Source organism: Pelecanus crispus, chromosome 11 (assembly GCF_030463565.1).
Source record: "Pelecanus crispus isolate bPelCri1 chromosome 11, bPelCri1.pri, whole genome shotgun sequence".
In the NCBI taxonomy this organism is placed as follows: Eukaryota; Metazoa; Chordata; class Aves; order Pelecaniformes; family Pelecanidae; genus Pelecanus; species Pelecanus crispus.
In genome coordinates, this window is record NC_134653.1 from 32,153,260 (window position 1) to 32,170,083 (window position 16,824).

The window sequence follows — 16,824 nt, forward strand, 5'->3', positions numbered from 1 at the left end:
TGGCTGCAACCGCACAAGAACCCGAAGATACTTCAATGCGAAGTGCAAATTCAGCCCAGATGTAACCTCAGGGACTTCAGCAGAGCTCACTGTAGGGCTGAGCCTGACCCACCTCATCTATGTGTAAGCGCAGCTCTGAAATTCTCCCCGGGTAACTGCAAGAGGATCTGCTGCATACGCGCAGCTTGTCACAGGGATGTCGATGCCATCCTGTAAGAGGCACCTCAGCATCCAGCTTGGTATTAAAAACAACGGCCGAGTGAGACACTGAGGGGTGCTGATGTCAGCAGTGGCTTTCGGGGTCTCTAGGGCTGCTGTGCACTATGCAACTTCCAGTTTGCTCCCCAAACCATTTGCTAAAATTCACAGCAAGCAGCAGCAGAACTGCTCTCACCTCATTCAGGTTTCAGGATCTTTATTTTTATGATTATCTTTGGCATTTTTAAGGCACTCCTCCCACCACAGTAACTAGGTGCTTAGCCAAACTACCAGGAAGACAGGAGTCTGTTGATCCCTCAATTAAAAAGTACTTTTGTATTTATAAATTTGGAAAAATACCATACATATCTTACGGTCTTCCTATTACACACTGGCTATACATACAAACTAATACGTTCATAAGCTGGAACACGAAAGGCATCATCAATATACAACAAAGTGACTTGTTATAATCTGTCACCCTCCCCAGCACACGCGGGCAGGGCCTCTTCCTGTAACAAGCCAAGCAAAAACAAGACCTGGCTCAAATGGGATGTCAAAATGTCAAACTGTACTTACTTAACCTTTGCACTTCTGAAACAGCAAAGATCCTGTGAAAAAGAAATTATTACAATTCTTTCCTTATTATCTCTCAGGAACATAGGAAGGAAAGTGTGTACATTGCTACCCTCAAAAAATTTCCTAAAATAACACTGCAGCTTGGCTGTTTTCTTTCCTTGCCATCTTCTAGTTTCTTGAAAAAGCCCTCTCTGCCTTGTCTTCCTGGCTGGCAGGTTGTGCTGTCTGTAAAGGACCACTTTTCTCCTCTTACCTCGTACTGCCCACATCCCGCTCTGTTCCACCTCTCAGCGCTCGTCCCTTGGCTAAGCTTAGCAGGACTTTCTCTGCAGACCATAATCACTGCTCTGAGATTAGTCGGAGTTAGGTGTTGCAGACAGATGCACAGCCCTTCCTCTCCCACACCCAAACTCCCTGCCAAGCTCTGGCTTAGGAGTATCATACCGGATCTTGAAATCAAACTCCGGGGTCTTGCATGATAAATCAGAGCAATTGCTGGGGCTTGGCTGTACCTCCTTTACTTATGGTAAGTCTGGGGTGGTTAACTTGCCTGACGATTTGACAGCGCTTCACCTATAGAACAAATGTTACCGTATTAGCAATCACTGACAAAAATCGTGCTTGTTTGGATGGGAAACAGGAGTAGGTCCTTGAAAAGCACCTACTGCCTCAGGAAAAACTTCCCTGCAACTTTGCTGGCATCCTTATGAATCCTGAGATTTTCCCAGCTAGAGCACCTGCCCAAAGAGAGCTGGCCTGGGGCTGCTCCGACCCTTGAAGAGCCAAATATGAAGTAAATAAGAAGTTCAAACTCTCTGCCCTTTATTGCTTCCTTATGACTCTTAATGAGCCCTCCCTACGCTAATATATCACTTCTGCTCTGCTCCCCACACCACACAGTCACTAGAAATATTCGGGTCTGCCTTCCCTCTGTTTTACGGGAGGATTCTCTGAAGGACTGGAAGCTGAACAGTGGTATCACAATAGGCTGAAGCCGGAGGTTCAGCTTTCCAGCCCTTAGACAGACTCAATGCCCCTCTCTAACTCAGTTGGAAAGCTGCAGCTCAAATTTCAGCCTACGTTAAGTCACTGTTCAGCTCTGCTCCTTCAGCAAAAGAGAGGGAAGCCAGGAGAGCCTTTTTCTAAAGCAAAAAACTGAGGGGGGAGAAGGGCGGGGGAAGGAAGCAAAAACACATGGAGATCGTTTTTTGTGCATCAGAAGGAGCAATGAAAGGCACAGGCAACTTTTCAAACATGCCAAAATAGCTTAGTGTGATTTGTAACCAAGAGGAGGGTTGAATAAACAGCTCCAACAACAAAAATCAAACTTTTTTGGGGGGGAGGAGACAATTAAGGCAGCAATGACCTGCATGGAGACCCTGCTACCACCTTTCTGACTGCTGCAGCGGATCGAGGCATTTATATCATTTTGTATCACAGAACCATCGACGTGAACTTCTGACACCAGCATCTCATTAAGGGGAGACAAAGACTTAATATGGGCTTCCAACATCAGCACACTGCTGCCCCATATCACAACCTACAAATATAACATCCCAGTCCCCCAAGGCTGATCTCAGCTACAGAAAGTGCCTGACCCCACATACCATGCTGGCATTCATCCATCTTTCTAAACATGCTTAGAATTGGCTGCAACCCGCTTGCACAAGAGAAAGGAGAGCAGATACAAGCCCGGAATGGCAAGGAGATGAGGGATGCCTTCCTCACTTTTTCAGACAAACTAAGAGTATCCCCTCTAAAGCCTGCCAGACCGAGTTCAAGGAATCGAAACTCCATTCCTAATTAATACATGAACAGGTCCCACCGGCAAGGCACTTGCCTCCCAAGAGGGGAGCCTGGGCCAGCCTAGATGATGAATGAGACCTCAAGCAGCTGAACTGTTTCAAAGGCTAAACTGGCAACTGCAAGGACAAGCAGGTTTGGAAATGCACGTAGAAAAACACAAAATATCCACTACAGTTACAATTTTTTTTCTATTTAGCACCGAGACCTGCACTATGTTATTACTGTAGCGCTCTTCCTCCAGTTAAGCACTCTGCAAAGCCTGTACCTACAGGAGCAGCTCCCCCTCTCCTGAAATGATGCCGCTTCTTGGGTGAAAACCTCACAACTGCAGACCACTGGGGGGAAATCCATTCTGCCAGCTTAACCCCAGCAAACTTTCATGAGTACATTGATCTACCACACTTGGGACATTCACACAAGACCAGCCCTCTTGGATGGTCGAGGTCCCCTTACTGCAGAGTTCTTGCACGCCAGGGACAGCAGTTTCATTTGCTTGCATGGCTATTACAAACACTGAGGAGAAGGGTCTGGCAAAGATCTGTATTTTGACCGTTCCTTGACACAGCAGAATAGGACCGACACATCCACTGCAGCAATACTCACATTTGTTGCAACAGACCTCCCAAACAGACAAGCCATGCAACGTAATTTCTCTGTCTGCTGGCACCATTCCACACCGTTAAGCTCTCGCTGTCCCTTCAGCCACAAATGCCCCAGCAGAGGCAGCAAGCTCTGCTCTATTATTGGAAGACTCAGTGGAGCACATCCCCCACAAGCCAACTACCTCCCCCTTTCAACTGAGTAAAGCAAGTATTAAAACCCAGCAACTGTCTCCCGTTCAAACCAGATGGCATAAATAGCTGGAGAGCTATCAAACAAAGTATACATTCAATACTTCGGCGTTACATGAAAGCCCCGTTAAGCAAGTGTGTGCATACATAGACACCCACACTCAGGGACCAAAGCAATGGCAGAAAATGCTCGATTAACTCCTCTAGTGGCTTAAGTGTCTGTCGACACTCAGGACATTCACACAGCGTGAGCACTGGCCAAACTTCCGCGGCTTGTGCAGTCCTTGAGCTCTCCTGAAGCTATAAATTGCAGCAGGCTGCTATTATAAACAAGGAAAGCTGGAGACAGGCAAGTTGATTAAGACCATCACTTTGTGTCACATCTAACTCACTTCCAGCTGCCTTGAGTAAAAGAAAAAGCCACCAGAAACCCTACGCTCTAACAACACTAGAAGAAAAGAGCGACTCTCTGCTCTGTCCAGCTCTGGGGATATGCGTGGAGCTTTGTAACTCGGTTCCAGCTCACTTACCTCGTCCATTTTTTCTGACGTTGGAGTCTGGTCACCAGGCACCATTTCTTTAGCCTCCGAGGTCTCAATTTTGGAGGTCCTGCTCAGCTGATCAATGGGAGTCATGCTGGCCTCCGACGTCCCCCGGGAATTCTGACTCAGAGGAGCCATCCCAGGGATGGGCTCGTCATCATCAGAGTCAGGTAACGGTGTTGGGCTAATGTCCTCCAAGCCTGTGCTGGAAGGGCGCGAGGAAGGCGTCTGGCCTCTGTAACCGGGCTGAGAGTTTGAACCATACATTGGGATGGGAGAGAGCTGGGAAGAAGAAGAGGAGATAGGGCTACCTTCCATTCGGACCTCATTATCCGAGTCATGTTCGTTAAGAAAGGGTAACTTTGTTCTCTGCTCTTTTAAGAGCATCTCAATCCTTGAGTCTAAACTGTTATGCTGCATTTCTGACTCCATGGTGGGGGTGCCGGGGGTCTCGCTTCTCTCTGGAGTCTGAGAGAAGGATGCTGTGCTCGGTTCAGGAACAGAGTTTGAATTGGGCAAGGGCGGAAGCTCCTCCTGTTTCTCCTTCACCGGGACAAAATCGATGTTAGTGGCAGTGCTGCTTTCCACAACCATCTCAGTGGGAGGTGGCGCAGGTCTTCGGTACTCTGTTTCCCTGGAAGTCTGGGGAAACTGCTGCTCATCGGATTGGGGAAATACAGCTGGTGCTTGGTAGGGAGAGAAGGCAGATTTGTAGCTCGAAGAACTAGAGTGGCTCAGGGGAGGAGTGTGAGAGAACTGAACTGGCTCCTGCTGATGGGATTTGTACGTACTAAACTGATGTTCCGTCCCTCGGTAAACACCTGCTGAGTTATGAACATAGTGATGTCCCGGTCGACGGTTGTAGGCATCTGTAAATTTTGTTTCGTGTCTCCTGGGTTTGTACCCACTGTCCTGCCCAAAATGGTACACAGGTGTTGTCTGACGACTAGGATAGGTGGAATCCTGGGAAAACGGTGTTCCTAACCGTGGGGTGTGAGGTGTTCCTTGAGACTGTGGGGTAAATTGGCTGTACGAGTTTGGGGTGTCTTGCCGAAGGCTGGAATAGGCTGTGTCATGGGAAAACGGCGTGCTACTGTTAGGGGTAACAGATGATCCCGCAGAAGAAAGGTTACTGTCTTTCAGGCGCTTCAGGGAATCCGTCAACTATAAAAACAGAAGAGAAAAAAGCACCTAAACACACACTTTTTAAAATGTATTTGTCTAATCTGTTTGGTTTTCAGAGGAGTTGAGTACCCAGGAGTTTGCACTGATTTCCATGGGAGAAAAAAAAAAAACAAAAAAATCCCAGGTTACAGCATCCCTGAAAACACAAGCCATTACCCATTATTAACAGTTCCCTTTGATTTGAAAGAAAAAGGCAAGCAAAGAGGAACTTGTTTCTAAGAGCAGAAGAAGAAAGCAGATACTACAGTATTGCTAATAAGCTACATCCAAGAGCATTGGGTGAACAGGAGACTTGCAGAATACTTTTAGCTAAAAGAGTTTCAATTTCTATCAACTATGTAAGGCTTGTCTAAATTGCAACTAGGAAAGATAATTAAGAAAATTTTGAGATATGAAATTATCAATTTAACAACTTTTGTGATCAAAACATACAAACCAGCAAACTGCCAGCCTGCAACCAAACCCATGCAGCAGGGCTTCATGTTGGTCCAGCTGAGGAAGCTGACTTACCACCCTCTCTACTGAACACTCTTCTGTAACAGCAGGGGAGAAGGCTACAGGTCTAAAAAGCACAAAAAGTTCTCAACTGCTAAAAACACATTTTAAACCCCTTGCCAAAGACAAATGCTCAGGTAGAGCACTACTGATGATGGCATTTGAAACTGAAACCCTACAAGCCTACAGAGCAGCCAAATAATTGCTCTGCAATTCACTTCACAGGTACATTCAGGGGGGTTCTAGGAGCAGCCCTGCTCCAACTCAGACTCTGCTGAGTCATAACAGTGCCAGGCTAATCATCAGCACCAGAATCAATTTTCCATAATGCAAAGCAAGAGCTCAGTGAGAATCCTCCTGGTAGCAAAAGAGGCAGGACTGAGCTCCAACTCCCCAAAAGCACACCGGGATAGCTAACTAGGGAGACTACACGCTGGCTGCTACTCTCCCAAGCACAGGTAGGTCAAGAGACCCTTAAAACAACCTGTTTATAACATGCCAGCACCATCAAACCCACACTGAGCTCTCACCTGCCTGCTACACTCGCACACATCTCACCCACTCAATAGTGTAGACTTGCTCTTGGTGTGACCCCCAGAGACCATGACCACATGGACATCAGGAAAGTTCCTTCCTCAACTGTTCTAAAACCCACAGAAAGGGTCAGGAACCAGCCACGTGCTTCCTGCTAAAATCCACATCTCTGCACCTTTGGTGTAGATGTGATATGGATTGTTTTTCAGTGGGGTTTGGATGTGGCCTGGAGGCAGGGATTGTGGCTCGCAGAACCGTCAGGTCTTTGCTGTTCTGCATGAGGGGGGAAAGCAAATGTCAGTATTTCACTAAACTACAACGGCAAACAAGCTTGTTGGCGGATTCTAGTGACAAGAACATGATGCAAACAGTTAAAGTTACCCACAAAGCAATAATTTTAGTGGTAATTGGGGAAAAAAAATCAATTCAGAATAATATAATACATGAACACAATATCTAGAGAAACAATCATAAAGGTAATTATAGCAGGGACTACTTTGGGGGATACCATCAATTAAGTGTTTTGCTGTTAACCCTGAAAAAGGAGTAAGAACAAATCTGTCCATTTTTATTTGAGATGTGCTGTAACCAGCAGAAATGAAAAGCCAGGCCCTGCTCATAGCAGATTCCCAGCAAAACCATTACTTGCTTCCCTCCCGCATTTCAAAACACCCTGCTGGGAGGTAAGGAAGAATCAGCCTCTTTAAGATTTTGTTAAGAGGATACCGGGGTTTTGCCTTGTTGCTGTTGGGGTGGTTGGCAGGAGGAGAATTTTATTTTTTCAGATCAATGGGATTTTCACGTTCAGTGTACAGCTCTTACCTGTCCTGAAAACACCTGATCACAGAATTAATGAAACGATGGCATTTTAAGAAGTCGCAAGAGTGCAGAGGAGTAGAGAGAAGCAAAAAAAAAAAAAATCTCTGCCAAATCTCTTTCCAATTGGATGCCTTAAAGTGGGTTCCTAAGCCACAATCAGGAGCCAAATTACATTTAGACAAGCCAAGGGGGCTGACAACTTCACATGAACAGGCTTCGCTTCCCCCCCATCCCCGCATCCCAGAGGGGGTCACAGGGGAGCAGATAACTGTAAAAAGCCATTTAGAGAATCATACCCTAAGTATCGAGGGACCCCTGGAAGCCCTCAGGAATTCTGTCCACTGCTTTTATTAACAGCTGATTCCAGTGACTAATTAAGATTCTGGAAAATTGATGCCACTATTCAAGATTTGACATCTTCCCTCTTTTAGCCTTTAAGCAAGTCTGAAGAACGTATGCGCTGAGGATTACATACTGCAGACGCTAGGCCAAATGTACCATTGTAAATCATTCCCCCTGACTTCAAGGGAATAATCTCATCTCAGGGACAGATCTGATCCAGTCCTCTTAACTGCAGGAATTTCTAATGTTAATAGGGCACATACTGTCGGTTCTGTAGGTATTTTTCATTCCGAAAGACAAAAAGCACTTACCACGCTCTGCAGGCACCGGCATACAGATTAGCCACATGCACTGCATTCGCAGAGAGTTACATTTGCTATGGCAATTACGAGCAAGTTATATTTAAATGTGAATTAGTAACATCCACTGAAACTACGGCAAGACAAAAAAAAACCAGAAGCTAAATTAAAAGTGTTAAAACACTAACGTTAATGATGCATTTGTTTGGAATTTTCTAGAAAGTTATTCTTAAAAAAAAGCCAAGCAAACATACCTGGAGAGTTTCATTCACAGTTGGCGATACATCCTGTTCGGTGCCTACGGGAAGGGTCTGAGGAGTGTAAAGACCATTAACAAGCAGCTCATAGAATCGCATGCGGGTTTCACCTGCACAGACCACAATGGAAGAGTTGATTAAACAGAAATAACACAGCCTATGTAAAAATACATATTCTTGACACTCACATGACCCTGCTACCACTCCCAGCCTGCTGCATCCACGCGTCAGAGGAGCAGGTCTCACCTCTGAGGCTCGTAGGGACCCTTGTTAAATAATCTGCTGGGCAAGTGAAGTCAGATACTCCCTTCTCCAGCCAAGACAAGGAGGTTTCTTAATCCTTTTTCCTCTTCTCAGCCCGCTTGGCAGCTCCACTCTTTACCATGCTTTCTGGAGAGCAGCAGTTTCCCTCCTCTCCAAAGTGCCAAGCAAATAGCTTGCAGATTTGAGAAGTGAAACTCTCACCCAAGGGACAGGCCTCTGCCAACACCCAGAGCCCCTTCAGACAGCTCTCCCAACACACCTTGCTAGTAGAAACTGGCTGTTATTAATGCAAACACAATGCATGGGAATGCCGAGAACAAAACCGTTAATGCTGCTTTTCAAAAAGACACCGACTAATCCCTTTTTTTTTCCCCCTAGTTTAAGGTGTGCTCAGTGGCACCCTTCAAAGAATGAAAGCCAGAGAAGCAAACTGTCCCATATATTGTTACTGAGCTTTAGCCTTTTCATTCCTAAATTCTACAAAGCCCCAGTTTCTTAATATTGCATTTTTCATTACTAGAAAAACCCAATCCTACTTATTTTGCAGTCTGTAAAAAATGTGTCATCAGCTTCAAAGGCAACAGAATCAGACCCCACAACTGTCTGAATTTTGCTCTGAAAGATAAAGAATACATAGAAAAATGGACAGACCCAGCACCTGAGCCCAGACAATTAATTCAGGCAAGATCTCCCCCGAAACAGGACTACTTTCATAAGGAAGTCCTGCAGGATCAAACCCCAAACTCCCTGTGAATCAGTCTGTGCAATTTGAAAGCAAAGCACCCCTTAGCACAGTTCTGTTTACTGGAAAAACTCATTTATCTTGAATAAATGCAGCAGATGAGGCTATTTGGTTATCACATCTCATTTCACAAAGTCTTGAGCCACATCCTCAGCTATGTAAACTGGTTTAGTTCAACTAAAGTCATGACAAAATAGATCTCAAGACAAGAGCTTGAAGGGATGCTTGAAATAGTATGCTTGAAATATTAACACCCACTGCCCCCCCCAAGACTATAACACTGTGGATATGGAAGTGTTAGGCTCACTTTAAAACTTGTTTTTAAATAAATACAAAATAATTGTTACGAAGTTTCATAATTCTTCCTAGATCCCCAATGTAATATAGTAAAAGTTACAATTTCATTTTCAAAAACGTTTATGAAGGAGAAACGATTCCTACCTATTTCTCTAAGGACAGGTAATTATTAAGTGTGTCCATTCTGTAGATGGATAAACGGAGGCAGAGACGGTGCTTTAAACTAGCTTGTCTTAGCTGATTTTTTAGTTCCAGATTCCCAGACCTGTGCTCTGGCCAGACAGATAAACCAACACTTTTGCTCCCAATACTTATTTTGCTAGACTATGAAAATCAAGCTAACCAACCTTTCATTCTCCTGAAAAGCTGAGTACTAGAAAAAAACATTGAAAACTATACTTATATATTTTAAGAATGTCCTAACCTGTTAATGCCATTTTAAGAATAACATTTTTACTTGATTCTGACAGATTATAGCACACTGACAGTCTTACTCTTTTAGAACGAAAGAGATGCAACTGTGGAAAAAAAATACATTAGAAGCATACAGCTGGCAAACAGAACAAAAACGCAATTTGAAACTAAGACTTCAATCTCTTCTCCCAAGAAACAGAAGCATAAAACCCCCTCATTTCCCTGATGCGCAGCTAACTTTCTTGAACAGCTGTCTGTTCAAGGCTTGCAGAGTAGTTTATAAGCGGAGGAGAACAAGGAGGACTATCGTACAATCAGCTTGTTTAAAATGCCTCTCATTAAGACGTCCACCACTTGTGAGCCCGCTCTAGCTTACGTTATCAAATCTACAAATGGTTAAGTTGTTCTTAAATGTAATTTTTACTTTCAAATTTCAAAGCAAGCAGGGGAAGGAGCCTGTCTGTAAAAATTAGTGATACTAGAATTTCAAAGCATACATATCAAGCTTAGCTCACGATAGAAAATATTACACTACTACTGTGATTTTTCTTCTAACGGTGATCAGTAATGTCAATAAACACCCTCCTATGCCCTCTTACCACATGTGGCACACCAACTGCTGTATAGGTTGTGCACTAAATTGTTGAAACCTTTTAACACAGAACAAAAACATCAGCATTTTTAAGAAAATGGTGTTAACAACGTCCCCTTCCCGAGAAAGAGCGCAGCAAGTCAGTTTTAAACTAGAAGGGCCATGTTTGCAATGAAGAAGTACAAGCGGCAACTGATCTACACCTCCTCAGCTTTAGACGTTTTCTAAAATTCGGGCACATTTTAGCAAAGCCCTTCAACTAACACGCTTGGAGGAAAGAGAAAAGACAAAGCGGTGAAACGCAACGCTTTCATACTTCCAGAAACTTTAGTGGGGCTCCCCAGGGCTGGGCTCTGGGGCTGAGAGTCGGCTACCTCCAGGACTCGGAGCTCCTGTCGCTTTAAGAGACAGTCTCACACTTACACACTCGCACACACACTGACAAGTGCTGCGTGTGCACTCTTTTGCTGCCAGCCTCGAGTTTGCTGCTAAGTATCAATGAAATGCCAGGCACGCAGAGCACAGCACCCAGCCCCACTGCCGCCACCGGAATCCAGAGACTTGGGTCCCAGGAACCCCAAGGTTTGCCCCAAAATCCCAAGTATGCAAAAGCGAGGTGCCACGGGGTCCGGCAGCCCCAGGAGGTGGCCGAGCAGCCTGGGACACGGGAGACGGGGCATGGGAGGCCTCCGAGGGCAGAGAGCAGGGGAACGGGGCAAGGGACAGGCAGGGGATGGGCAGGATGGCAGCATTTTGCAAATTACAGGGCTGTCTCCTAGCAACAGACAACACATTTGGCTCCACGTGACTTGCAAAGGCCCCAGAAACCAGACCCACTCGCAGGGGGACAGAAGCACTCCCTTCGGATTTTTAATCGCCGGGCCCCTGCGGTCTGCAACAGCCTCTCGTTTTAGGAGAGGGATGCGCAGCGGCACCGCAAACCACAAACGCGTGAGGCCGAAACGTGCCCCCTCACCTTTCGTATCCAGCTCCACGTGGATGATGTTGCCCATGACGGAGGTGTTGTGAAGGTGCTGGACGGCCTCCCGGGCACCCTTGACAGTGGCAAAGATCACTTTGGCGATGCCCAGGTGCTTCTTGTTCTTGGGGTTGTAAAGAATCTCCACCTCTTCCACTTCGCCGTATTTCTTGCACATGTCGGTCAAAAAGTTTTCGCGGATGTTGTCGTTCAGCTTGGCAAAGGTGACCTGCTTGGGAGGCACTGGCCCCACGTAAAACTCATCAATCTGGAAACGGGCACAAGGTGGGGGGGCGATAAAAATAATCGTCATCGTTAACGAGCCGGGGGGAGGGCATAAGGATGGCACGGGACGGAGAGGGTTAAGGCATCCTGCAAACTTTGGGGAGAGAAAACTGCCTCCAAGGCTCTGGGATGAACCCCGGAGCTGAGCAGAGCCTCTGCCGCTGCAGCCATTCATTGAAACCGGCTCCTTCCTGGGCTACAAACACGTATTTTGAGCAGTACTGTCCACAGAGAGCCCCCCTCTGCTGCCCCCCACCCAAGAAGCCCCCAAGACGCAGCTCCAAAACCTTCAAGTGATCTCGTTAGACAGATGCATTGATTTCTCATTATCTTTACAGAAGAGGATTATTGTTAAACAGTCTGCCAAATAATAATGTTAATAGGAATATGACTGTCATTTAAACGGTCCATTAAACTATTTGTAACTGAAGCTTCACTCCCGGATAAACAAGACAGAGCTAAACCCCAAAGTCGGGGGGCGGTACCTTGAATTTGGGGACAGACAGCTCCAACTCCTTAGTTTTGGTCCATATTCGCCCTATTCTGGGATCCCTGACACAATCCACAGGAGCGATTCCCGAGTTCTGGGAGGAGTAGGAGGAGAAGGAGGAGGAGAAAAAGCACAAAACCAGCAATAACAGGGCTTGAAATTTAAGACAAAATAAAAGAAAAAATAAACCCCAAGGAAGCACGGGCTGTCTCATGGGAAGAGGAAAGCGCACACACGCACACATACACACACGTGTCAAATTGCAATACTGCTGGGAAATGCACACAGATTGGAAACACAGAAATAAAGCCGCAGGTTTGGGCTCCTTGGGCTCCTGACAGTTGAATACACAGTGTCAGGTGGCGGTAACTTTGGTGGCCGTGCGTGTCCCCCCCAGACCCCCTTCCCACACACATGTGCTACGGCGGGGATTACCACGACCCGGAGGGACCCCCAGCCCCCAAAACGCCGGTAAGACAGAGGCGGGGGGGGGGCACAACACAATGGGGGAAACCCTCGCCCCCCCCCACTCACAGGCATGCTGAAATGTTGCCCATCGTAACGGTAGAGTTTGTGCTGTCCTTTTTTCAGAGCCGGGTCAATAATCAACTTGTAACTTCTCCAATGGTGATTTCTTTTCTCGACAGAAGTGCTGGCTTGCGTGCTGTTCTCCATTCCGTTGATCCAACCTGGACGGGGAAGGGGAGGGGGGGGGGAGGGAGAGGAAGGGGGAAGGGGAAAAGAAAAAAAAAAAAAAAAAACCCACACACGGAAAACCATAAAGTTAAAATATATGCAACAAAGACCCCTTCTTTTTTTTTTTTTTTTTTTAATCCTTAAACGAGCCGCCCGCTCTACACACCCAGGCAGGGAGGAAATCCACCGCGAAGCGAGCCCTAAAATGGGGGAATTGCCAGCCGGGTCCCCCCCTCCACCCCAGCCAGACAAGAGGCAGAGAGGGAGGAGGAGGAGAGGAGGAGGGAGGGAAAAGGGAAAGGAAAAAAAAAAAAAAAAAAAGACCCAATCTCACTTGAACTCTGCTTTTTGCCATGATCTTCAGGGTGCTTGGCTTTTTCCCCCGCCTTGATCTCTCGGAAAGACATCGCGCTCGGCGGCCGATCGTCTCCGGGCGGCGAAAGGCGAGCTCCCGTCTCACATGGGGCCGGTTACCGGCGCGGGCTGGCCGCCAGGCTCCTGCCTCCCGTTTTCGCGAGCCACCACATATTGTGTGTGCTCGCTGCTGGCGGCGGCGGCCTCCCACAATACACCGCTGCGAGCGCCGCGAACGCCTAACCGCCCTCCGCCGCCTGCACATTCACGGCGGCCGCGCCGCGCAGCCCCCGGCCCGCGGCCGCCCGCCGCCGCCCCGCCGCCGCCGAGCGCCGCCGCATGGGCCGCCGCCGGGGTGGGTTTATTTTTTTTTCCTCCCCGCCCCGGGGTTAACGGCATGCGGGGGGGCGAGTGGAATCTGCCCGCTGCATTTACCTTAGCGCAAACTGTTTCTAAACAAGATGGACCTATAGGTGGGACAAGTTTTTTTTTTTTTTTTTAAGGGGAAGACTTCGGCGAGCCCAGACCGGGCGGCCGGAGCGCGGAGCCCGCCGCCCTGCTGCGGTGCGGCGGCGGCGGCGGGGGGGAAACGGGGGGACGGCGCCGTTCGGCGACACACGGCCGGGAAGGGGGGGCTGGTGGGGGGAGCAGTTTTGCTTATTAAAGGTCCGGGGCCGGCGGCAGCCAATCAGCGGGGAGCTTCCATTTTGTTTTAGGTATTAAAGGCCGGGCGGCGCGGTCCCCCCGCCGCTCGCCGGGGCGCGGAGCCGGGCGGAGCGGCGGGCGCATGGCGCGGCTGCGCTGGGGCCGCGGGGCCGCGGCGGCGGCTCGGCCGCGCTCGGGCAATTGGCTGGTTAAAGGCAGCGGGGCGGCCGCAGCCAATGGGCGAGCAGCTTCCATGGGGCTTGAGTTATTAGACGGCGGTGTAAAAACATCCTTCAGCAGACAGCTAAGGAGAGGCCAACAGATCAGGCAGCCATTTTTCTGCAATGGAGCGAAATGGCCAACTGGGCTTTTCCTTTGTTCCAAAAGGGGGATCCGCCATGTGAATCCACACCGTCCACTTGCGGGGAGCGCTCTCGGGGTGGTGTTAATGTCTGGCACCATGCTAGAGGACTCACTGAAGAAGGAAGATTTTAAAAAAAAAAAAAAAAAAACAAAACCAAAAAACCAAACCAAAACCAAACCTTAAAAAAAAAAACAACTGCGGATTCTTTTTTTTTTTTTTTTCCCCCCTTACGATTCGGGATCCATCTTTGTCTTGTGTAACTAGGTCATGGCACACCCTATGTCAGCAGTTAAGTTTCGAATGCCAAAAAGAAAGTAAATACATTATTTTTAATTTTTTTGTTGTTGTTGCTTTGGGGGTTTTTAAGCTTTATAAGAGCTCTCTGATGACTGAACAATAAATTTTAGAGACTCCTGTATTAAACACTTGATTCCTGGCCATTTTTATTAACTCCTTTGGTGCTTATAAGGTAACGTTTTAAATACAGGCATAGGAATAGTGAATTGTGGCAAAAAAGGCAATTTTATTATGATAAGCTTTTTTTTTTCCTTTCTTTCCTCTTACGTTGTAAGTACCCAATGCATTCTGTCCTTGCTAAGTGTAGTTTTCATGTTAATGTTACTGAAGTGGTCCTTATTGCTAAGCCTTCATTTGCATGTCTTACGTTTTTGTCTGTTTATCTAAACCAATTTATGCTTTTTGAAATATTTTACTTCTAAAGCAAAATACTTGGCTAAGAGATGCTTAAAAGTTGTTTACAACCAATATATGTTAACCAGGTGTTTTCACACTAACATGTGCAGCCTAGAACTATTTAGGAGAACATTTTTAGTGTCTGCGTGCTCCGTGGAAAAACACTGAATGTCCTTTTTATGCACAGAGTAAATCTGCCACAGGAAGGTAGATTTAAGCCTCGAGTAGGAGTCCTCGCTGCGTACGGTCAGTCAACATAGCTGGACAACTTTTTCTATACCTTTTTTTTTTCCCCCTTTTTTTTTTTTCCTCTTTTTGATGCTAGACCACTGCCATACAAAGATCCGTAACTATCTTAACAAGATCCGCTTTGACTTGCAAACTTACGAGAGAAGTGGTGATCCAGATCATATATATTTATAGCCGTTATTTTAAAAAAGCGTAACAACTTCACCTTCAGAGCTGCATTCAACTATGGTGCGCGGGTAAGTAAACCCCTTTTGCCCTTGCAGAGAAACATATAGACCAGGCCTGTGCGGCTAATGTTATTGTCCTGGGCGGAAAGATCCTAATGGTCGTCTTTAGGAGCGGTGGCGATCTCCTTCTCCTCAGATACATCTAACAGCGTCTCTGAAACGTCTATTTTTCAGGGAGGGATTTCTTTTTTCTGCACAAAGCGCTTGGTCGTCCGCAGCCCTGGTGGTTGTTTTTTTTTTTTTTTTTCTGCGGAGAGACGCCGTGAATCCATTGCAGGCGTTACGTGGCTGTTAAATTGAACGCACAAAAAAAAAAAAAAAAGATTAAAAAAGTCTGCCTGCGAACAGTCAGATGTTACTGAGGTTGATTTTAAAAAAGGCGAAAAGGCGGTGGTGGTGGTGGTAGGGATCCCTTACATGTTTTATCCGTCTAATTACAGAAGCTCGACAAAAAAAAAAGGCAACAAAATGGGGGGGGTGTTTTTCAAGACGGTGAGTCTTAATGGCGGATGTCTCACTAAGAAGCACTGTAAAATCCTTCATACCGAGAGGCAGTGACTTGGAGAGAGGGGGAAAAAAGGAGGTCTGGAAGTAAATCCAAAATGAGGGAGTTTCCTTCCAAGTGAGGGACCCTTTGCAGCCTGAGTTTTACAGTTGGAGAGCCGTGACGCAGTTGATATTCACAGCAGTTGTGCTTTAGTGCAGCCACCCAGCCCATGAAATGGCCTCCCCGCCGAAGTCTGGTGGTTTTATTATGTGAGAGCCTGCGGAAGCACCGTGTCCCGGGTGCCGGGAGGGGCGGCTGGCGGCGGGCAGGGCGCTCCCGGTCGCGCTCCATGTTGTGTGAGGGTAGCCGCCATCATGGCTTCTCCTTCGGCGCCGCGTTCTCCTCAGGGCTGGGGCGGCGGCGAGGCGGGCTCTCCCCCACTGCCTGGCGGCGCTTCGCGTCCCGATCACTGGAGGGAAATGGCCTTTTTTTTTTTTTTTTGTCTTTTTTTTTTCCTCCCCCCCCTCCCCTTTCCCGCCCCCCCCCCCCCCCTTCCCCCACCGCTTTGTGAGGGGTTGTGGAAGGCGAAGCCGAGGAGGGAGCGGGGCGCCTGGCGACTTTTTCTCCCCGCGGCTTGCCGCGCACAACATGGCCGCGCCGGGGAGCGCCCTGCAGCAGCGGGAGGCAGCGCTGCGGGCGGCGGGGCTGGCGGTGCTCCAGCCCGGGCGGGGAAGGCGGCGGGGGGGGGGGAGCCCGGCCGGCCGGGGAAGGACAAAGGCAGCTCGCATAATGCAGGCGAAGCCCTGGGTGCCTATAAATAACGCCGCCCGCCCCTCGCCTGCCTCCCTTCCCCCCGCCGCAGCCTCCCGCTCGCTTGCTTTTATAAATACCACAAGATGAAAGTAGCCTAATGCAGAGGAGAGGAAAAAAAAAAAGAGGAACAAATCACAGCCCCCCCCCACCCACCCCCCCCAAAAAAAAAAAAAAAAAACCCAAACGCAGGCAGCTGTGGGGGATGGAGAGGGGAAGCCAGGCAAATGAGCAGCCAGCGCTGGCCGCGGGAGGAGCAGGGCGGCGTCGCCAGCCTCCCCGCCTGGAGCGGGCTGCGCTGCGCCCCGCCAACGCGCCGGGGGGAGCGCGGCCGCCGCTCCCCGCCGCTCGTCACATGGCTCTTTGTTGTTTCCCTTCCCCTGCCCCTC

The 16,824-nt window shown here is 48.1% G+C and overlaps 1 protein-coding gene and 1 long non-coding RNA gene across 2 annotated transcripts in view; both read right to left on the reverse strand.

Moving 5' to 3' along the window:
* Positions 1–13,054, reverse strand: part of SETD1B (SET domain containing 1B, histone lysine methyltransferase) — a 51,161-nt gene extending 38,107 nt beyond the window's left edge. The window contains exons 1-6 of the mRNA XM_075719163.1: positions 12,941–13,054; positions 12,445–12,599; positions 11,906–12,004; positions 11,133–11,403; positions 7,845–7,957; positions 3,905–5,080 (exon numbers count right to left, since the gene is read on the reverse strand). Coding sequence (XP_075575278.1) covers positions 3,905–5,080; positions 7,845–7,957; positions 11,133–11,403; positions 11,906–12,004; positions 12,445–12,599; positions 12,941–13,013 — 1,887 coding nt within the window. The 5' untranslated portion in view covers positions 13,014–13,054. The remainder of the gene's footprint in view (positions 1–3,904; positions 5,081–7,844; positions 7,958–11,132; positions 11,404–11,905; positions 12,005–12,444; positions 12,600–12,940) is intronic.
* Positions 13,055–15,356: 2,302 nt separating this feature from the next.
* Positions 15,357–15,914, reverse strand: LOC142594547 (uncharacterized). The gene is made up of 2 exons (XR_012831504.1): positions 15,684–15,914; positions 15,357–15,426 (listed from the first exon to the last, which is right to left on the reverse strand). It is a non-coding gene; the product is annotated as an uncharacterized LOC142594547 (long non-coding RNA).
* Between the last annotated feature and the right edge of the window lie 910 nt (positions 15,915–16,824).